General features: G+C 43.9%; 1 protein-coding gene across 1 annotated transcript in view; it reads right to left on the bottom strand.

The window, feature by feature from the left end:
* Nucleotides 1-23,271, bottom strand: part of DNER (delta/notch like EGF repeat containing) — a 317,214-nt gene that overhangs the window by 74,819 nt on the left and 219,124 nt on the right. The window contains exon 7 of the mRNA XM_019445680.2: nucleotides 19,030-19,143. Within this exon, the coding sequence (XP_019301225.1) occupies nucleotides 19,030-19,143 (114 nt within the window). The remainder of the gene's footprint in view (nucleotides 1-19,029; nucleotides 19,144-23,271) is intronic.

Genomic DNA, 23,271 nt, shown 5'->3' with positions numbered 1-23,271 from the left:
TATACTTTGTATCGCCATGCGAGGAACCTAGAAAGCCCAAAACAATGCTGGAAAGAGGAAAAGAGAAAAACTGGGAGGATTACTCTAGCTGACTCGAAGCTTAGGATAAAGCTACAGTAATCAAACCACAATTATCTGGAGTGCCTCTTGTTTGCCACGAAACCAAATTCTGATTCGTAAACCATGTCAGCGCAAATCAAATAACTCTTCTTTCAGGTCTTAGCTTCCTCATTTGTTAAAAATGGAGATGAGAGGACAGCTGTGTGAACCAAATAGTTATACTAATAGAGGAAAAGGAAGAGGAATCTTTTTATTAATAATAATCAATTTATTGTATATTACTAATTAAGTGGTATCCACTAATATTATTATGATGAATAATTATTAGTGATAATAGCAAATATTGAGTTCTTATTATATACTAGACACTATGCTAAGCCATTCGTACCTATTACAACTACTGGCTCAATCAGAGTCTACTATTATCCACTTGGACAGAAGAAGGCTTAGAGACTAGATGTCAGGGAACTAGTCCAGGGACATCAATTAGTAAGTGAGAAAAGCAAAATTCAAACTGAGGTCTGTATGACTCCACATCTGTGCTCTTAAGCCTCATGCTAGGAAGAGAATTTGTCTCAAAGCATTTGAAAAGTTGAAGGTGCTATGCTAGCAAAAGAAATTACAGCCAGATTAAACCCATCAGTATCCTAAATTCTTTAATTTAAGATGGCTTTAGAAAATGGAAATCATGGGGCCCCAGGGTGGCTCAGTCGGTTAAGCGTCCAACTTCGGCCCAGGTCATGATCTCACGGTTCGTGGGTTCAAGCCCCGCATCGAGCCCTGTGCTGACAGCTCAGATCCTGGAACCTGCTTAGGATTCTGTGTCTCCTTCTCTCTCTGCCCCTCCCCAGCTCACGCTCTGTCTCTCTCTCTCTCTCTCTCTCCTTCAAAAATACACACAAAAAAAAAAAAAAAAAAAAGGAAAATGGAAATCATGGGCCCCTGGGTGGCTCAGTTGTTAAGCGTCCAACTCTTGATTCTGGCTCAGGTCATGATCTGAGGGTTGTGAGATGGAACCCTGCATTGGGCTCCTTGCAGAGCCTGTTTAAGATTCTCTCTCTTCCTCTCTCTGCCCCCTCCCCCACTTGTACTCTCTCTCTCTCTTCCTAAAAAAATTAAAGAAAAAGAAAAGAAAATGGAAATCACTTAGCACTTGTAAATTTTGAACTCTGTGCTTTTGAAATGTTCTGGGACTAACTGGTTCTCAGTATTGCCAGTGCCACATGAGGGATATTTTTAAAATATGGTTATTAAACTTGAGTTCTAAGGAATAAACATATCACATGTACTACCAACTTCTTATAAAACCAGAAGTCATCTTTAAAATCACCCAAATACCAGACTTGGAGCCAACATGCCAACCAATGCAGGCATGGCCTCCCAACTGGCCCATCAAGGCCAGATGTCGGCTGGTTTATGGGTCTTGCTATAATACATGTTACACACAGGTGAATATGTAAGTTCTTGAAATTTTGAATCAAATCTGGCTTGTAAACAGGATACTGATTACAGAAAGCTTGAATGTTACCTGAACTGTAGTCAAAAACTGAACTGTAGTCCAGGTAAAGAAACAATGTATATTCAATTTCTAGATCTACAAATGAGTTCCTATGTAAGTGATCCCAAAACAGATACAGTGTTTTAGGGGTCTGATTTCCTTATGTAAAAATACAGAAGTCTGTGACTCAAAGCTAAGACAAAGATTACTAGAAAGGGCACTTCTGCGTGAATTTACAGAGCACAATGCCGTTCTGTGAGTGCTGGCAGAAAGGTATCTTACGCCACAAGGTAGAAAAGACCCATCTTCGGCTGAGACCCCAGCCAGTACAGACATCAACTTTACAAGAAACATTCTAAAAATGAGCCAAGATTTTCATTCCCCCGTTTTCTCCTCTGCCTCTCCCTTCCCCTCCACCCCCTCGGTCTCTCCACATAGACACACACTACATACAAAGAATTCCAAACTCCACATTCAATCCTAGGAACCTCTCAGCTTTTGCCTGTTCCTGCAAAATGCTATAACTCTAAAAGCAATTATTTTAGATAGCCTGTGGTGAAGTTTCACTTTCTATTAACATAACTCTTTTAGAGCTTTGACAAGTCAATCTATCAATAATGATCTCTTAAGGTAAATGTTTCTTGAAAATTCCACTCGCAGAATATGCAAACCAAATGAGTCACGATGGCAAAGGCTAGAGAGCTGGAAAACAAACTTTGACATTCTTGGATTCAACGACTTTCACGGGCACATTGAGACTCCGCAACATGGAGGACAAAGGGAATACTGCTTTGTGGAATACGGTACTACAGGTAATAAAAATAGTAACAGTAATGTTTCTGAAATGACTAAAAGATTAATAAATTAACCACACTGGAGAAATAACATGGGGTCCCAACTGGAACCTAATGAGCAAATATACTTGGGTCTACAATCCTACTTGAAGGGTAAAAAAGAAAAGTTATTTAATAATGTTAATCAACAGGTGCAGAGAGGATAATGAAGCAGTGATATTCCTTGTTTGCGATGGTCTCTTTCTAGTCATACAAACTTCATACGATAGACATCAGAAAACCTTGGAAAGAAAGCACAATAGCCCCAGGGAAAAACTCGAACACACGGAAGCAATGCCAGCAGTCGAGAGATTGAGAACAACTCACGGCAACATGGGGAAAGTTTAGAAAAGGGTGAAAGATCAGAGGATTAAAATGGGAAACAAGCAAGACAGGACTATGCAAAAAAAAAATCTAAGGAAAGAGGGGTTACTGCAACACTGTGATTTAGCTAGTTGACTGTTGCTTCAAATTCTGGATCTGAACCAGTATTTACATGAATATGCCTGCTGAGCATTTGTTACATGTGAATAAAGAAATCCACACCCTTGATATACACACATTATGCAAATCAGATCTTTGAAACCAAAGGAAACATGCCTGGACCATTTCAAGCTGCTAGACCATGAAGTCACTTGATCTAGAAAGCTATGGAGATGTCAGAAGTTTGCAGTATTAATAAGGGGGAGACGGATTACACGATACTGGCATTCTTGCTGATGCTGTCACTTAAATATTAACTCGTGATTTCACTGTCTTGGCAAATGGTCCACGTACCTGGTTGCTTCCTCTCCCCCAACCCCATGTCTAACAAATCAGTGGATATTAATAGATTCTACTTTCAAAATGCTTCCTGAACACAAACACTGCTTCATCTCTGCTGCCACCGCTCCAGTCAAAGCCACAATTATTTCCTCATCTTTACAACAGTTTCCTTGGATGAGATTCCCAAGTCTATTTTACCCCTACAAACAGTAAGAATATTTGCTCACAATTAAATATTATCAGTGCTTCCGACTGCTCTTAGAATCAAATTTGTACAGCCCGGCTGGGGTAACACTATGGCATGAACACTGTGCCTTCTCTAGGAGCTGGCCCCACCGGCCTGGCCTCCATTCAGTTCCCAGAAACGACAAGCCATTCCCCACCTAGAGCCTGGCCACATGGCACTTCTACTCCCTGGAAGTTGCCACTCCCACCTGCTTACACTTGACCTTTTCGGTTCCTGGCTTTCATGTTAGACAGGCGGGTCTGCCCTGACCACCCCATTCTGGGGACGTATCCCTCTCTTACTCTGGATCACAGAACCCCGATCACTGCCTTCGTAGCACTTTGCCAAATTTGTGATGACACGGTTGTGTTGGTTTACTTGTCTATCATCAGTCCCCCACCCCCAACAAGAACATACGCTTCCTGGAGAAGGAGCCACATTCGTTCCTCAGCCTTGCGCCCCAGCACCTGGCATAGTGGCCACTCAGTAAATAATCACAGAATGAAGGAACAGATGAATGAAGAGATGAGTGACAGAGGACATGTTCTAACAGATCTGTTACAAGGCACTATGAAAAGGGTAAATGTTAGTCAGTCATCAGCGGTTTTGATCACAGATACACGAATGAGCAATCACTGAATCCCGATGAAGGGATGAAACTTAGCTCATCTCGGTGCCTCGATGAGCAGCAAAGGGAAGCAAGGAGAAGGAAGTATCTCGACTCTCAGAGAGCTTATTCTTCAAAGAAGAGACCAGGAGGACACATCTAGAATGACGAACAGACAACCTGAGGCTGTTTCTTCTTTCTCCAAACACGTATGGAATGGCTCAGCCTGGTGTGAGGTTGGAGGGACCAGCCCAGGCTGTCTGCCCGGGATGAGCCTGTGGTACGGGCTCTAAGCACGTCAGTGATTCAAAAGAAGGACGGATTGTGACAGGGGTGGGCGGGCCAGCAAAACCTCACGGGGGAGCTGGGTGTTGCACTGGGCCCAGAGAAAGCCCGAGATCTGGCTGGGCAGACAAGGAAGACGAATGATATTAGAATGAGAGAGGAGGTTTTGGCCAATGTTTATGGAAAACATTAATCAGGACCACACTTGTTCTGGTCCTAGGAAAGCAGACAGTTATGCAAGATAAAGAGAAAAGGGAGAACATCTAGGAAAAGCAATTACAAACCCCTACGATGTAACAGACCCAAGATGATTGCATTTACCATGTGACTTTTAATTCGTAAGAGAATCCATCTGAGAGGCTAAAAGTCACCTTAAGGACTTTTTCTTTAGCAGGACAAAAAGACAAATTTAGATCTAAGAGAGAGGAAAATGAAAAATAACTAGGAAATGGTCAGAGGAGTGTTAAATCAACTTTTCCCCAGTTTAGACTAAATAGATAAGAGACCAAAGAGATAAAACTTAGGGCAGATGGGTTACATGAGCAAAAATAATTGGCCATTAACACTGGAAATTTAGGGGGTTAGCCAGAAAGTTTTGCGGTTTTCTTTGGGCACTTACTCATCTAACCTCCAGTAACAGAGCCCAGCCATGTACCAGGCGCTGCTTCAGACCTTAGATTTCAGCGAGGAAAACAGACAATAGAGAAGTAAAGAGATAGCCTTAAGTAGTGCCACATGCTACTGAGGCAGGTAAGAGGTAGAGAATACTGGGGCTGTCTTAAATACGGTGGTGAGGGAGATCTCAATGGCCTGAGGGACTGATCCATAGTCAAGTCTGGAGCAAGGTTTCCAGCAAAAACAGCATCAGGTGCAAATGCCCCAAATAGCCTTGTGTTCTGAGGTGAATGGTGCCCCCTGGAGGACAATCCCCAAGCCCCTGCTGTGCTTGAAGAACAGTGGGAGGCAGATGACGCTCGAAAGAAGTGGGAAAAGCAGGGAGTAGTAAGAAATGAGGTCCAAGAGGTTGCCAGGGATGTGTTGGCCCTACACCACACTTTGGGTGAGAAATTACCTGAGATCTGAGAGGCAGGGAGTGAAAGCGTGGGATCTACATTTTAGAAGGGCCACTTTGCCTACTGTGTGGAGATCAGACTGTAGAGGACAAGAGTCAACCAGAAAGAAAACTCCAGAAGCTACTGTAGGAGACCAGAGAGGAACCTGGAAACCCCCAAGAGGCTGGGAATCCTGCACAAACCGTACAGCCATTCTCTCTGACGTGAACAACAACAAGAAATTTGCCCTGAAAGCTAGCCACAGGATTGCCTTCCGCATACGAGAAAAACGTTTCCACTCTTTGTAGAAATTGAGACTGGAGAAAAACGAAAGACAAAAAAAGACAGAAACTAAGAGATGGGACATGGGAGGGAGACACAGGTGCTGAATACCCACCTGCCCCGTACTACCCAACAGCTCCAGGAGATGGGTGTTATCCTTTACACATAAGGACGCTGAAGCCCGGAGGGTTAAGTAATTTTGTCCAAAGCCGTCTGGAAATGGACAGAAGTGAAATTCCACACAAATATGCCCTTCTCTAATGACATGGATTTTGAGCCTTAGTTCCTTCATCCGCTTAAACAAAAATGACACTCATTTTCATGAATTTCATACACGCGGATACGTGACAATACGTGGCACAGCAGTTCCCACTTGCACACAGAGAACACCGAGGGAGCGGACCCCCGGGAGAACTCTGTGTTCTTCAGCCACAGAGGTTCTCAGCCCTGGTTGCAGGCTAGAACCACTGGAGAGCTTTGAAAATTATGCCTGGTTCCCACCTCGGGGATACTGACTTAACTGGTCGGGGGTGGGGCCTGCCATCAGGATTTTTCTTAAGGAGAATGTACCTTTCCTTCCTACGGTTTATTTTTTCTGCTGGTAGCCACAGAGTTTCTTGTATTTAGTCATGAGGAAGAAAATGTATAAACTACTGTTACATTTCATAACTGTCTTTTTGCTCTGAACCAATATAGATCTGTCTTTGTACCCAGTGCCATCACATTCGACCACTACGGCCTTAATTCACTGCTTTTACCTTCCCAACTTTCATTGATTATCCTTGATTGTGACAATTATACACTGACTTCCCTCTGGGAAGCAACATACCTCTTTTCTCAGCCCCTAAGAGTTTGGAGGGAATGGACTCCAAATGCCAGCTCCAAGAGTGACTTTGTGTCTGAGACTTGGCCAGCCAAAGCAGTCCATTCCCTGGCCGGTGGTAAGCCAATGTCTCAATTCAGAACACTCTAAGTCAGCCCCGTGGCTTTTGCTGGGAGAAGATAAACTCTTCCCCACCCATCTTCAGAATGGAGCCAACGCAGGAAAGCAGAAGGAAGACTGCTAGAGAGAGAAAAATTCAGGCTTGCTGACATTATTTGAGCTTCTGGATCAAGCCATGCCTGAATTCATCCTGCATATTTGCTACAGAGCCAGTACACTCCTCCCCCCGCCCCCCGCCCCTCACATTTTCTGGTCTATTTATCTATTGTTGAAAAATCAAGATTTTTAATGGATACAGACGTGCTGTAAAAGTTACTCTGTGTGAAAACAAAAGGCTACTACCGCATTTACCTAGTCAATTCTCCTGATAAAAAGTAATTGATTAAAAATAATAAATGGATGATAAGAGTAAGGGAAAGACAGATACTCAAGGGCAGCTATGGTCTGAGGAGATGGGGAAACACAAAGAAGACACCTTCACAAGTGAGAGAATTCTCAAAGACTTCAAACAGAAGATGAGGGTTGCTGTTTCTTTTTTTTTTTTTCTTTTTTTTTAAATTTTTTTTTTTTCAACTTTTTTTTATTTATTTTTGGGACAGAGAGAGACAGAGCATGAACGGGGGAGGGTCAGAGAGAGAGGGAGACACAGAATCAGAAACAGGCTCCAGGCTCTGAGCCATCAGCCCAGAGCCCGACGCGGGGCTCGAACTCACGGACCGCGAGATCGTGACCTGGCTGAAGTCGGACGCCTAACCGACTGCGCCACCCAGGCGCCCCTTTTTTTTTCTAATTTCCTGGGATTTCTTCAACAGGGTCTCACCTCTGCAACTGGACCACAAGGTTTCCAGGTTTACAAAAGTTACATACAACTTTGTGAGCCTCTGTCCTAAGGAAACAGACGAACAACGCATAAAAAATACACGTACAAAATATTCTCCGCAACACAATAAAAAAAAAAAAATAGCCAAAAAAAGGAACCTCAATGTCCTCTTCGCAAACTCCATTTCCTCAGGGATCCCAAAGGTGGCGTTCCTCATTTTGTCCTGGTCAGTCTTTCCTTCCCCACCGGGTGCTTCCCCTGGGTGGCTTCACACAAGCCCGTGGCTCAGATTAGGCTCTGGACTCAACCTCTCGAACTTAACGTCTCCAGACCAGCACTCTCTCCATGCTTCAGGTTCACGTACTTAGCTGACTGCTCGATGCTTCCTCTGGATGCTTCATGGGTTCGTTCAATTCATGTCCCATATGGAACTTCCCATCCTCCCCTCAAAGCTGCTCGCCACCCCGCAGCACCCCGTACATGCACCTGCCTACAGCTTTCTGAAGTCTGGCTTGTCCCTGTGGTCCCTCTCCTCCTTCTCCTTCTTCAGCCAGTCTGTCCACTTCTATCTCCACTGTCACCTCCCCATTTCATCCCACCGTGACTGCTCACCTAAATTACTGTGTGAGGGTCCAAACAGGGTTCTCTGACTCTTGTCCTCCTCTGATCCATTATTCCTCCTTCAGCCACTGTAATTTCTCCCAAACGCTAAAGCTCTGCCCCTCGCCTGCTGAAACTAATCACGGTGCCCCCCCCCCCCCCCACCGACAACACAGTCGGGTGGAGTCCGATCCCTTTGTCGTGTGTTTGAAGGCCTGATCCCCTTGTCGTGTGTTTGAAGGCCTGCTGGGCTGGCTTCTACGCCAGTCCCTCACCCATGCCGCCCACACTCCATCACATTCTGCGTACAGCTCTGCTGAGCTCCATTTTGTTCTTCAAACCTGGCACCCTCTCTCTGCTGCACCTTCCCGCATGCTATCGATGTTCCCTTCCTGGGAGACTGTCCTCTCCCCACAGGCCTAACTTACTCATCTTGGTGCTGCCTTCCCTTCAGGTCTCTGCTGAAACATCACTTCCCTTGGAACATTTCCTGACTTTTCTTCTAGCCCCCGGTCTGGGTGGGGGGCCCCCTTCTGAAGCACACTGGATCATCCCAGCAGAGCTCGGCCACATCCCTGATCATAGTGTCTACACTGTCTCAAAAACCACGAACCAGAGCCCCATCTGTCTTGTTCACTCCTAGATCCCTCATCATTAGCACAGTAAGTGCCTCAAAGTAGGTGATCAATAAGTAGTATGTGGATGATTAGGTCGTTCATTAAATCCATTATGCCACATTCATATGATGGTATAAAATGCAGCCACTAAGAACAGTTCTTTAAGAAAATAATGAACGATACAGGAGAACATTTGGAACACGTTGTTCAGTTTAAGAAGCTCATTACAAAAGAGAATGCACAGTAAGATCCAATTTTAGTTTTTGAAAATGCACATTAAAAAGAGACTTCAAAGATAGTTGCCTAAAATTCAAAGTGATCTCTCATGGGGATGGAATCATACGGGTGTTTCTTTTCCTTTGAGCTCATCTGAGCATTGGATTCTCTGATAGCGAAGGGAAAAATGATAAAATTACTTCAAGTGTGATATGAAGTCCCAGACTGTAACAGAGCAGAGGGTGATGGTCAAATACAGTGAGAGGAGACAGTGGTGACATCAGCCCACGTGCATGCCCTGATGCACAGTGACCAGATGCATTACTAAGTGTAGAGTCAGGAGCTGAAGGTGAGGAAGGGACAAGGTCTTCATATAAATTACAACCAAACATACTTGGGGCAGTTAGAAGACAAGTGGAAAATGCATCAAGAATGGGCTATGTGATGGGAGGGGAAACCTAAGCATCTATCTTTGGGGCCCTTTTATCAGTATGACATCAGGTCTCAGGACATGAGAACTTGGTTGGAAAAACCAAGCCAAAGAAAGATTATTTAGCCAAAAATGGAAGATGATAAAGTAATTAACCAACATTCTTCTACTTTCACAGCTGTGTGCGTGTTCAATTCTCTTAGGCCGAGTCTCTCTGTCAGCCCCACCTTAACACGCTTATAGGACTCTGAGCCCAGATCTAAACTGTTCACAATAAGACCCAGGACCACATCGCATGGTACTTTGGTCCAAGTCAGACAAAAATTTGTCTCCAGCCTCTTCCAATTATCTAAAACAGAGTGAGTGTGTATGTGTGTGTGTGTGTGTGTGTGTATACACATACACATACATACATATGCTTATGCATATGCATATACATATATATGAGCATATACGTATATGGAGATAAATTCCACTGCAGGGAAAAATAAAAATTATACTTACTTTTAGGATGTTTGTATTTCTTTTTTTTTTTCTTTAAATGTTTATTTATTTTTGAGAGAGAGACAGACAAAGCATGAGCAGGGGAGGGGCAGAGAGAGATGGAGACAGGAATCTAAAGCAGTTTCCAGGCTCTGAGCTGTCAGCACAGAGCCCAACGTGGGCTGAACCCATGAGCTGTGAGATCATGACCTGAGCTAAGTCTGACACTTAACTGACTGAGCCACCCAGGTGCCTCTAGAATATTTGTATTTCCATTGTAAAGGATCTTTGTTGCTGTTAAAAACAATTATATGGGCATTCGGCTTCTTATATGGAGAAATAAGCTTTCTTTTTTTTTAAATTTTTTTTTAACGTTTATTTATTTTTGAGACAGGGAGAGACAGAGCATGAACTGGGGAGGGTCAGAGAGAGGGAGACACAGAATCTGAAACAGGCTCCAGGCTCCGAGCTGTCAGCACAGAGCCCGACGCCGGGCTCGAACTCACGGACCGCGAGATCACGACCTGAGCTGAAGTTGGCCGCTTAACTGACTGAGCCACCCAGGCGCCCCAAGAAATAAGCTTTCTTAACAGATTGTCCCACAAATAACAACAGTTAGCTCCAGGCCAAATAACCCCACCACTACCTGGCTCTGGAAAGTGAACAAAAGTGGACAGGGTTTTAGAGGAAAGTCAGAACATAGAGGCAGCAGCTGGCATGGGGGTAGTTTCACGTTTGGGGAGTCCCACCCCGCAGGCAGCCTTGGATGTGACTATGGCCCAAGGACACAAAGACGCTAGCATTAAGCCTGCTAGGAACCAGCCGGGGGCAGGCGCACCATGAGGAATGGGAAAGGGTCCTGGGAAAGAAGACAGCCAGAGATGGGATCCCCCAATTCTGTATATCAACTCTGCCCAAGTCTCTGATGACCCTTAAATCATGCTGAATGGGATCCTGGATGAGATCAGAGCCTCCCTTCCCACCCCTCCACCCCCCACCGGCCTCACTGCTGGCTTGAGTTTGCAATGAGTCTAACCAATGACAGTCACCTGGTTACATCAGTGGACCCTGGTTAACTCATCTTGGCTCCAGTCTCTTCCCATATTAAATGACACTGTTGAACTGCTAAAACAGTTTTGAGATATTTACTCACTCAAGACATTCAACACAAGGCTCATAGGTACCTAAGTGCCAGTTGTGCTAAGGAATACGAAAAAAAAGTTGAGCGTCACTGCCCTCGACAAGCCTAGAGTCCCAGGGGGGAAAGCAGACCTGTACCCAACCAGCTAGGTGTCACAAAGGTGAACTTGACCAGAGAAGGAGCTCAGTTCAGCAGAGTGAACACGGACTCCAGAGTTAGACAAACCTAGTCTTCACCCAGGTCCACCAGGACCTTAGAGCCTCGGGACCTACCTTGTACACGTATACACCTTGTACACTTATATTAATCACTTACCCCACTGTTCTGAGTACTGTATACCCATTTAATCCTTGTGACAACCTCATTAGGTTGGCACTAATACTACCTCCACTCCACAGATGCAGAAAATGAGGCACAGAGGATTTAGGTTTACTTGCCCAAGGTCCCCAAGTAAAACGTGATCGAACACAGATTCAAACTCAAGCAGCAACATCTATCCGAGCCTCAGCAGCTAACTGCTAACTTCAAGTCAAATACTAACTTCAAGCACCAAACGCATGGCAGGCACTCAACAAATGGCAGATGTCCTCGTTGTCATGGTTACCGCCGATGCTGTGGTGATTCCTGAAGCCACAAGAGAAATGACAGTTGAAATTTAGGCCGTCTACCCAAATTTTTAAAGCCAAAAAGTTTTAAGAGCGCTAAAGAACTTTCCCGTGCAGATCTGGACACACACCTCAAGAAATCGGGATTTGTATTTACCTATGAGGTACCCCCTACCTCTTCTTAAAAAGAAAAGCACCAAGGTATCAGGATTTATTTCTTCATTCACTTGTCACGTTGCAACTTCCTACTGTCATCTGCCACCACTAACCTGGGCATCAGAACGGTTCCCAGGAGGGCGGCAGAGCCGAAGATGACAGGACCCTGGTCATGGACTAAGGTGAGTGCATCTGGTCCCACCGCGAATGGGGGAAGCGGGCAAGCAAAATCCCTCGCGGTATTTTTAGTTAAACAATCTCAGAGCAACTGTGCTATGTGGGGACAAAAAGAAAAGAAATATGAACTTAGCTGTAAGTCAAAAATTAATCAGCATACACCAAGCGCAGAAATAAAGTTTTACTCACACTTGGTAAGTCTTAAAGCCTGCTCTGTCTCCAAGAGGTGAAACTATATAGCACTTGGAGCGCCGAGGATCTCAGCTGCTACAGTTCCTAAATGATGTGGTGATTTAGGGATAGTGCCAAATTTTCAAAAAAATAAGAACAGTACCTTACTCAGGCCTGGGAATTTTACGAGGACATGTTGCACATTTCTTATGTAAATACATGCAGTTGAATAAGGTCCTAAGAGAGTGCTTTCACCCAAATCCTACCTATCAGGATACTGGGGAAAAACAACCAAATCCTAGGACTGTATGACTCCTAAATCCTTATTGGGTAACATGCCCGGTTTCTGAACAATACACATTATCTCAGGGATAATTTTTATGACATGTGTGGCTATTGCCTGTAAATCCCTCTAAGATGAAAAGCATTACCACTGACATTTGAGTTGGACAAAAGGATTTATATGGCTAGATTACTCAAGGCTATAAAATGTAGAAAAACAAAAATAGTTTGGATAAACCCTTGGAGCTTGTTGCAATGGGATTTGACTTACAGGGCCCGAGGGCCGACACTAAGTTCTAGGGAGTCGTTTAGAGGTTATGAAACTTTTCTCTGTAAACATTACTTGAAACAACAAGCTGGATTTATTGGCTCAGCAAGGGGCTCTTAGGCTGATGTATGTGAATCAGAGACTATCAGGAATAGGGTCCCTTAAAGGTAATAGTCAATCTTCATCATTAAAACAAGAAAAAAAAATGGCTGGAGGAGATGAAAACTGTACGACTCACCCAAGGTGATATGGCTAAATTCTCCACCATCACCACCATCGTCATCATCGCTGACACTATTCAGTACTTACTCTTTGCCAAGCACAGAGCTGAGGGCTTTTCTGTTCCTCACGCCGACTTAATAAAGGATGTCCTAATATCATCCCCATTTTCTAAGTGGAAAAATGAGCCCCGGAGAAGCACAGAGCTAGCTGCACAGGGGACGGGTCCGGCATTCAAACACAAGCGATGGGACCCTCAATCCACACTTGTAACCACCCCACTCCCCCGCCTCCTCTCTGGCCCCAGACTCGGGTCTACTAACCTCCGGGCCAGAGGAGGACACTAGCCACACGTGGCTACGGAGTTTCCAAGTTACAAGAGCTGCATGGCTGACAGTGGAGTCCGGTGTGGAAGCAGGTCCCCTCCCTGGCTGCAGTATCTGCCTTCAGAATTGTAGGGCAAGAGCTGCTCACACAAACTCTGTGGGTCTGTACTCCCATCAGCAAGCGTGACACCAGAAAATAACCTGTGACTAATGTGTTTACAATCTATTGGATGCGATGATATCTGCTCGAACCCAGTGCCTGGAGCCCCATATTCTCACGTCAGCCTCCGGTCGCCACACGCCGAGGTAGATACCAGGCAAGCGATCAGGTTCTCTGCAGTGTGATTCTGTGCCCTGCATGATGCAGATCAGAATACCTGTAGGACCCACAAACGTGCTTGATTGCTGAATGTTTTCATCTCTACCAAGTTCTTTTTATTCCCTATTAGTCCGTGTGGTGGTCTACTTCAAATTCTGAGGCGGAAAAAATAAAAATTCAGAGGTACTGAAGCAGAGAGGACGGCTAGACAGTTATATTCAGATTTTATTTACGTATGTATTTAAATGTATTCATATATTTAAATTTACATATTTCAATACCAATAGGCAGTGATGGTAAGTATATATAATTAGATGTCTTCAGAATTAAAATGCATTTGGTTTAAAATGGAAGGATCTCAAAGTTCTAAACCAAACATAAAGACAGTATCTGCGTACAGAGTAAACACGTAGGCAAAAAGATCAGCTTCTAATTTCTCCTCTTTGCTGCTGTTGCTTGGTAAAGTATCTGCAAGAAAACGCTCCTGACATTTTTACTTTTGCTTCTTATCACCTGCACAGGAACCACAATCCAAAACTGCACTTTTCAAATGTGGGCCCAGTGAACGTTAAGCAGAAATTCAGAGAAAAGACAGAACCTGTTGACAAAGAATAAAAACCTAAGTGTAGGAGGAAAGCAGAAACCTTCCAGAAGGAGAGCTTAAATGATAATTACAGCACAAGCTGTCTCGCAGGCCTCACCGACTTTGAACTTTTGGAAAGAGGTTAAAAAGGAGGCGAGAGTCAAAGAGACAGATAGCTAGGAAGGACTCCAACCTCGAAGGACCTGGTCCAGGTTGGATGCAGAAGGATCCTTGAAAGAAACAGAATGAAGAGGAAAAGGATGGAAAAGAGCCAGGATGTGAATGTGCTGAGTTGAAAGCACTATCCAGAGGGAAAACCTAGTTGTAACAGCTTTCCGGACTGGGAGGGAATTGCTGTAAAAGGATTTCACCGTTCTTACAGAAAAGAAATACATATATATTTAAATTTATGTAAATTTTTATATATATGAAAAAAATTTTTTCCAGCTTTTCCCAGACTTCAGAAATTTTTAGCAGGGACATTTAAAAGTTTTAGAACCCAACAAACTTTGCATTTATTCTATTCGTGACTATTGTTACAGAGATCATCTTTAAAAAAAAAAAAATGAGACCGAGTGTATTTTGAAGGATCTATTTAGAGACACTATAGGACGATGATTAAGAAGGCCAGTGCCAAGGTGCCTGGGTTTAAATTTCTATCTATGTGATCACCGGCAGGTTATTTGATCCCCTTGTGCCTCAGTTTCCCAATATGTTAAATGGAGACATTAATAGCATCTGCTTCATAGAATTGTCATGAGGATAAGAGGTGCTGCCAGACTACAGAGTGATACTGAGGTGCTGACTTTTATAATTCGTTCATTTAACACATTTTTATTAACCTCCTCCTAATATAAAATGTGGCGTTAAATGCTCCTGGCGTGCGGTTTTCCCTCCCTCTCAAGAGAACACAGGGAACCAGGGCAGACAGAATTAATACACATAAAGGAACAAATGAAAAAAGGACGCATAGTACGTAATATGAGGAAACAATTACTAAATTTCTTAGGTGTGATAATTTTCTAGGTGCACCGTAAGATCTAAAGAAGACTGTGCTAATTCTCAGAAAACACAAACTGATTTATTTGGGGATGAAGAGCCATGATGTTTCTCGTCTGCTTTCAAGTTACTTTGCAAAGAAACAAACTATACACGTAAATGGACGTGTATAAAGCAAACATGACAAGAAAACGTTCATCACTGGAGAAAAAGAAAAAAAAAAAAGGAAAGAAAGGAAAAAAAGGAGGCAGGAAGGGTCCTAATGCTAGCTCAGAAGTCCAGAGCATTCTGTGGACTTGAGACACTTTCCAAACTTGTCTTCGCAGTGTGCCGGAAACGAGAGGGATCCTGGAGACGCAACGTGTTCTGTAAACATTATTTTCTACCACAAGCACCCGGAGAACAAGCCAGTGGGAGGGGCTGGTTCAAAAACGCCAGCCACCCGGTCACGGCCTCACACTCCTACTCAGAGGCTCCAAAACACTGCAATGAAGTCTTCAGAACTGGAAGTAAAGCCCCTTTTCCCTGGTCTGTCTTCCGTGAAGGTGAACCTCTGAAAAAACTCTTCACACAAAGACTGTCGGGAAATTGGTCTTCATGGTTTGCATTCCAGAGCGTCACATTTCCCCTAGGCTTTATCTAGACAGCGTGGAGGAACTGACAGGCCACTGGATAAAAATGAAGGCTCCCTAGACAATCCCCCGGATGCCATGGTTCAAACTGCCATCTATGGGCTAATGGGTCTGCATTTGGACTTGGCCCAGACTTCTCCACCAGCTTCCAGATTCACAGCTGACAGCTCCACTTGGACGTCACAAAGGCCACTCAAACTCAACACGTCCAAAATAGAACACTTGTGCTCTGCACTTCTTTTTCTCCAGGAACGGCACAGCCTGCCACAGACTGACAGAGGGAACAAGCTTGCCCCTCCCCCCATCACCCACCCATCTCAGGCCCCCTCACTTGACCTCTCAAGTTCTCCCAAATCCATCAGCTTCCCTCCTTTCTAAGCCCCCACCCTTCCCCTTCTAACAGTCAACACCTGTTCCCTGGACTTCTACAACAATCTCCAAACTCTCCTCCTTACTCCCTCTCTATGTTCCACACTGTCTGGGAATGAAAATGACAAATTCCCATTTAAATTCATCAATGGTTCAACAGTAATTGTTACTAGGAAAACAGTAACGATGAAGCAGCTAATACCGAACAGCCATTTATCCAGGCACTGTGCTAACTACTGTACCTGCGACGTCTCATTTAATCCTCACTGTCCCTATTAAGTGGGCATTAGCATTTCCCCAATTTACAGATTAGTAAACTGAGACAGAGAGCGAGAGGTATGAACTCACTTGCCCATGAGCCAGAGCTGGTGAGTCAGTGGTGGAAACAGGCTCCAGACCTAAGCCCCCGTCTCCCCCTCAGGATGAAGAGGAAATGTCCCACCTGGGCACACAAAGCCCCGTGAAGCCATGCATACATCCGCTTCCCATCACCCACTTTCTTCCTCACCGTCTTCCCTCATCGGTGATGCCCTCAACTCCGCCGCTCTCCTCCCTGTCCTCACTCAGGGTCTCCACGTGTGGGGAACACGCCCAGCTGTCCGAGACTAAACAGCTCTCTTTTGGACATCTTCAAGGCCCTGGTCCTGCTGTAATTACACATTTATCTGTGGATGTGCCACGGGAGGCCCCATCTCAGCTCCACTAGCCCTTAAGTCCCAGCGGCCAGCGCAGCGCCTGGCAAACAGGAAGTGCTCGGCCATCTTTAGGCGCTAGGAAAAATGGCGGTATGAGGGAAAGTAAAACCACTGGGTCCCGCTTCGAGGGCCATCCTTTATGGCTGCTGTGATTTTGGAAGTCACTGCCTCTATGAGCCTCTGGGGTCTCATTTTAACCTTCCGGTGACAGTCAAAACTGTAAAAATAAGCAATTTGGAGTTTTCAAAGCTCTTTCGCAAGAATCCCATTTGTACCCGGAACGGTTCTGGGAAGTATGCAGTCTCATTCTAGCCCACATTTAGGAGGAGCGGGTGGCGGCGGGGGGGATTCGTGATTCGCTGCAGTCAATCGGCTGGTGACCCTGACGCCCACCCCTGACCACAAGCACAGGCTACAACCAGTCAGTCAGCAACCGCCTGACCCAGGGTGCAGCGAAGCCCCGAAAATCTGCAAAGCTCCATGTGTGAGGGACAATGCGTGCCGCTTGCTCAGCCCTCAACCCCTTTCAACGTGCCCGCGTTTTCCATTCGCTTCAGAGACCCAAGGGGAGGGTGAAACACACTTTTCCAAACACACGCTACTCCACTGCCATGGTAACCACACACATCGCAAGCACAAGCAACCTGGGGGCGCAGCTCCCACCCCTGCACAGGTGAGCGGAAGCTGGGGGACAGGACTCGCTTCTTCACGTCGGGTCTTCAAAACACTGAGGAGGAGGAGGAGGCGCTGCAACCCTGAGCCCCTGGGTCACCTGGGAGGTTGGTGGCCTTTCAGCAAGTGCCGTGCCGAACCACTGCTGCCCTGCAGCCTCTCAGCCAGGGGCAGGGGAGGGTAATGTGGAGCCCAGAGACGGTTCCAGAGTGTACGCACTCAGACTCTACACTTCATCTCTGCAGACGATGCCCTCACACTTTATGCAGCTGTCCGCGTACCTCTGCGGATCAGGAGCTGACGTGCCGGTTGTAAAAACAAACAAACAAACACAAAAACCTCTAGGGGCACCCGGGTGGCTCAGTCGGTTAAGAGACCGACTTCGGCTCAGGTCATGATCTCACAGTTCGTGAGTTCAAGTCCCGCGTCAGGCTCTTTGCTGACAACCCAGAGCCTGGAGCCTGCTTCGGATTCTGTGTCTCCCTCTCTGTTCCTCCTCTGCTCGTGCTCTGTCTCTCAATAATAAATAAACGTTAAAAAATAAAAATAAATAAATAAATAAATAAATAAATAAATAAAACTCAAAAAAATAAAGAACAAAAAACTCTAACATCAGGTTATTCTTACAACATTAGTGTTTAAAGTAATCCCTTCCATAACGTCCCTCCAAGCGGAAATGAGAACTTCCTCTGAGTACAACATCGTATCTTGAATACCAGCTTGCTAACTATGGTCACCTGCCTGCCCCTTCAGGTCGAACTACTCTAACAGTAAAACTTTTTTTTAACTAAAAGTAGCTAAAAGGGTGCCTGGGTGGCACTTCGGCGCAGGTCATGATCTCGTGCTTCACGAGTTCCAGCCCCGCGCCGGGCTCTGTGCTGACAGCTCAGAGCCTGGAGCCTGCTTCGGATTCTGTCTCCCTCTCTCTCTGCCCCTCCCCTGCTCGCGCTCGCTCTCTCTCTCTCTCTCTCTCTCTCAAAAATAAACATTAAAATAAATAATAAATAAATAAATAAAAATAAAAGTAGCTCAAAAGATGTGACTTTCCAGATAACTTGAAGTTTCTAAAGTGTTAGAAAGTTGATTTAAAAATAAAAGCAGGTGACGGGCACCCGAAGTGGCTCAGTCCGTCGAGCGTCCAACTCTTGATTTTCACTCAGGTCATGACCTCCCAGGTTCGGGAGATGGAATCCCGCATCCGGCTCTGTGCTAAGAGCTCGGAGCCTGCTTGGGATTCTTGCTCTCTCGCCCTCTCTCTCTGCCCCTCCCCTGCTCACACCCTCTCCCTGCCAAAAGGAATAAACATTTTTTAAGAATAAAATAAAATAAAAGCAGGTGAACTTCATGTTGAAATATTTTTTATGTGTATTGGTATCTAAAACAAACAAAATTTTGAAAATTTAACACATGAAATTTAGGAAAAAACTTATAGTTATCACTGTGTTACATTTATTCATTTTCAAGGTACAAGTGAAATCACAGAAATTCCTAGATTATGTCTAATATTCAAACATAATTCTCAAGCTATTCTAGCACAGAATTTTTTAAGAAAAGACTACCTTATATTTCGCTTTATAAATGGAACGAATGGAGGAAGTTCTCTCGCACGGAGGTTTTCAGAAATTCAAAGCTGATCAAAGTAGTTTATGGTTTAAAAATGGGAAGAAAAAACAGGTATCCTTAGGCAATAATGCTTACCTTCTGGACACTGGCAGGTGAATCCACTGAGACTAGAAATGCATGTTGCTGCATTTCTGCATGGGTCTAGGATACAGTAATCAATCTTGGATTGGCACAGCTCTCCAGTATAACCTGAATAAAACGAGATAGATATTTTATAAAATGGGTTATTCCAAAACCATTTCAAACTACCCCAGGAACTGATGGAGTCTAATCAGTACCCCACCCACCAAAAGCAGCAGCTTTGAGCAAAAGAGCCCCCCACCCAGCCACTCCTCCTCGGTCCGCTTTGGTTTTGCAATGAGAAACAGTCTTAGCGGTTTAGAATCACAGCTCAAAAATCATTTACTTTGCAAAAATCTTTTACTGCAAGGAGAGACTTTCCTCCAGCCTTAGCCCTGCATTTTACTTTGAAATACGAGTCAGAACCTTCAGAAACTGAGGGTTCCCAGCTTCCTTCTGACACAGGACAAAACACAGTCTACAATGTGTTTGTAGACGAGAGGCCATCTAACTGAGAGGCCATCTAACTGAGAGGACGGCCACTTTCCCTGTGCCAGTGTCATCCCAATGCCTATTTTTAAAAAGCACAAGGAAAAACGCTAGTCATTAAAATTTCTTTAATTTATATTTTACAGCTGGAAGAACCGTTCTGTGTTAATGCCATGCCCCCCATTCCTTCATTTTAAAGATAAAGAGATTGAGACACACATAATGTTAAGCACCTGAATATATTATTCTTGGTTTTATTTGAATCCCATCCAGCCTAGTAAATTCTCTGTGAAGCAAGACTCTGGCGGGGATTTCATTGGACAGTAACATAAACACATGTGTGATACGGAAGTAAGGACTCCCATCTATGAGAATGCAACCCAAAAGCTTTAAATAAATTCCACATTAGGGGAGTCTGGGTGGCTCAGTCGGTTGAGCATCTGACTTCAGCTCAGGTCATGATCTCACAGTTTGTGGGTTTGAGTCCCATGTCGGGATCTGTGCTGACAGCTCAGAGCCCGAAGCCTGCTTCAGATTCTGTGTCTCCCTCTCTTTCTCTGCCCCTGCCCCGCTTGAACTGTCTCTCCCTCTCTCTCTCTCTCTCTCTCTCTCTCTCTCTCTCTCTCCCTCTCTCTCTCTCTGTCTTTCTCAAAAATAAACATCAAAAAAATTTTAAGTGAATAAATTCCACATTACTTAGTAACTTTGAAAACAAAGCCCTCCAGAGAAATAAATTCATTTTAAAGTGGAAAATAGCTATGAAAGAAACTTTGAACACAAGATGTCAAACAGAAAGAGGCTCTGCCCTTAGTTCTGTTATTTGAGTGACAGAACTCTTCATAATTTGGAGATGATTCCTATCAGAAATTTTTATGCACAGATATTTTCTACATGATTATAATCATACTGTAGCATTTTATACCTTGCTAGGCTGTACATTAAGTACTTAAAAACTTGTCTTTCTGAATTATTAGTTTTGAAAGACTGTCATTAGCAGTTGAATCTGAGATTTGCAAAAGTAAATCGGTGATATTAGAAGAGGGATGATTCGCCTGAGCTTCAATTACCTGCAAAACGAGTATAAATTACAGATTGTGAATGTGGAGGCATTTATGTACAACCTTACTCTCCCCTACAGGCTTGAAAACAGCTCAGGAGATTGTAGTTTATTAGTGAATGTGATAAAATGAATAAAATAATTGTATAAACTAAAAATCCAAACACCAGGACAAAAAGCTGTTTCAAAACTGCAGAACAGAATATCTTAATATGATAACAGTATGTTCATAGATCTTCAAATGACGGCCCTAAATTCAGAATGAGGGAGAGCAAACTGTTTTTCAGAAGAGTGCTACAAATAAGTTTCTGACTAAAAATCATAGTTAATACCTATAATAGAACACTTCCTTTTTCTTCTATGCATTAACTCATCCTCGCTGCAAACTATGAGGTCAGTATCATAACCATGTCCGTTTCACGAATGGGGAAACTGAGAACTGGGGAGTTTAAGTGATTTTCACAATGACACACGGGGAGTCAAACTCCTGAGCCCAATCCCTTAAATGCATCATCATGCCTGAGGCAACATGCATCACATGCTCAAAAACATGTATTTAACATGAAGGGAAAATAACAGAAAATGATGTATAAGGAAATGCACAGATATAGATAGACACAGCCTAAACACCATGGTTATTCTTGGGCTTACCAAAAATTTTCTTTAAATCCCTGCTTTCAACATTTCTACAACAGGCTACAAAAGTACCTTCATGAAAAAGACAGCCAATTAGAAATACTGGCTTCTTAGAAGCAGTGTGGTTACAGGATATAGAGTCATGAATCCTGCCATCACGAAGATCTTAAAACTGTGACCACAGAATCACACAAAATCATTAAAAATAGCCAAAAGCCAATGAGATATCATACACCTGTAAGGGATGTATATGTCCCTACCAGACAGAAACAATATGAGCAAAATTCAGGATTCCATGAGCTGCGAAGTTCTTTAGAGAAAATTTTAACATTCACTTTCTTTGAACTTTTTATTTGGGAGTTTTAAACATACCTAAACATAGAGAGACTAGTATACAAGCCTCATGTCTCTATCACCTAACTTCAACAATCGCTAGCATTCTGTCCATTTAATTTCATCTACCTCTCTCATAGTTTTATATTTTCCCTGTTGGGGTATCTTAAAGCAAATTTCATTTCACCTGTAAAGACTTCAAGATGTATCCCGAACTAATGGAGATTTTTTTTGTAAGATCACTTCTAATGGCCTCTTTAATGTGCGGTCCCATTTACAAACTGAATTAAACACTTTAAACTACATTTATTAATTTCAACAATTTCTTTTTAAGAACCCCATTTGTCGAATAAGACACAAATCTTCCCATGCATTTAATTCACTATTATCTAATAAATCTAATAAACTAAACCTTAAGTGCTGTTAAATGCTCCAATATTTACGCATTCAAGTGTAGTAGGATTTCAGCCTAAGAGGTCAATCCACATTGCAGTGTGTGGGGTGTTTGGGATTGTCCAACCAGTACTTAGTGGTGGAGATTCTAAAGTCTTGCACTGCCCGAGACGACCCAGTACAAGAAAATTTTCTTACTCAAATGCCAATAGTCCTCTCTAATGAGGAACACAGGTCAGGGACCAGTCACTATATCATTGCTTTTGGCTCTCAAGCTTTACAGCTTTCTCGCAAAGATTTTTTCAATAGGGGAAACATGGAACTATAAGCAAAAGTGTGTACTTAGACCTATAAAGTACGTATATATTGGCATGTCTACAGGTTCGATATAACTGGAAAAGAAAAACAGCAATGGAGGAGTGAGGGAGGCAGGAAAGCACAGCTGGGATTATGGGATTATGGGATTACTGAGTATCCTTAGCTGCAGGTGACCAGCTGGTCAGTTACTAGCAATAACCAGCCTGTGTGTCTGCCCGGCTGTAATTCAGGGCCTGACGCTTGTCCACACCAGGCCAGGCATGATTCTTGACGTCAAAGAAGGTAGTTCCAATTTAATCGGAAGTCCCAGGAGTGCCATCACTGACTGCACTGAGCCAACTGGAGCCAGATCTGGGAGAGGACAAGGAACTGCGAGTGTCCTGTTGCTGGTTTCAGGGACTCTTAAACACCAGTGAGTCATTTCTTAGACCCGCAGAAAGCAGAAATCTACAGTTGTCAGACAAATCCCTGATATTAACCTATATATAATATTCTGAACTGCACATCTAAGGCATACACAAATTACCCATCCATGTCTGTTGTTTTTTCATTTGATATCATAACCAAGGTGTTAAAACTAAATGAGTGAATGGAATTTAAATTTTACAAGACCATGAAGGCTTTGCCTGGGTTCTTTCTTCCATCTTGCGGGAAGCCGGTATCTTCTCTGGGGAGTAAAATAACCATGCTGATCATGGACATTTCCTCACCCAACCAAAGCAGTGACACACATTCAGAGGACCTTGTGGAATGTTCAAGCAAAGCAATGATTGTGTCAACACAGTGGATAAGAAAGGTATTATGTGGTCATTTCGTGCATGTTGCTAACAGGAGAATTTTCTCTAACACATACACACACACACACTCACACACACATACACACACGCACACAGACACGCACGCCCACACACACACACACAAATGGGCATTTCAGGACTTAAAGACCTAGGTCACAAGTTCCCAATGGGATATTGGCAAGGCACAAAGAAAAGCCCATGTAAAGGCCCAGCAGTATGCATGAAAGGTGTGGA

This window comes from Panthera pardus, unplaced genomic scaffold, assembly GCF_024362965.1.
Source record: "Panthera pardus isolate Hobbes unplaced genomic scaffold, ASM2436296v1 HiC_scaffold_10, whole genome shotgun sequence".
Taxonomy (NCBI): Eukaryota; Metazoa; Chordata; class Mammalia; order Carnivora; family Felidae; genus Panthera; species Panthera pardus.
The sequence above is the reverse complement of the archived record's forward strand: the minus strand, read 5'-3'. Positions and strand labels throughout refer to the sequence as shown.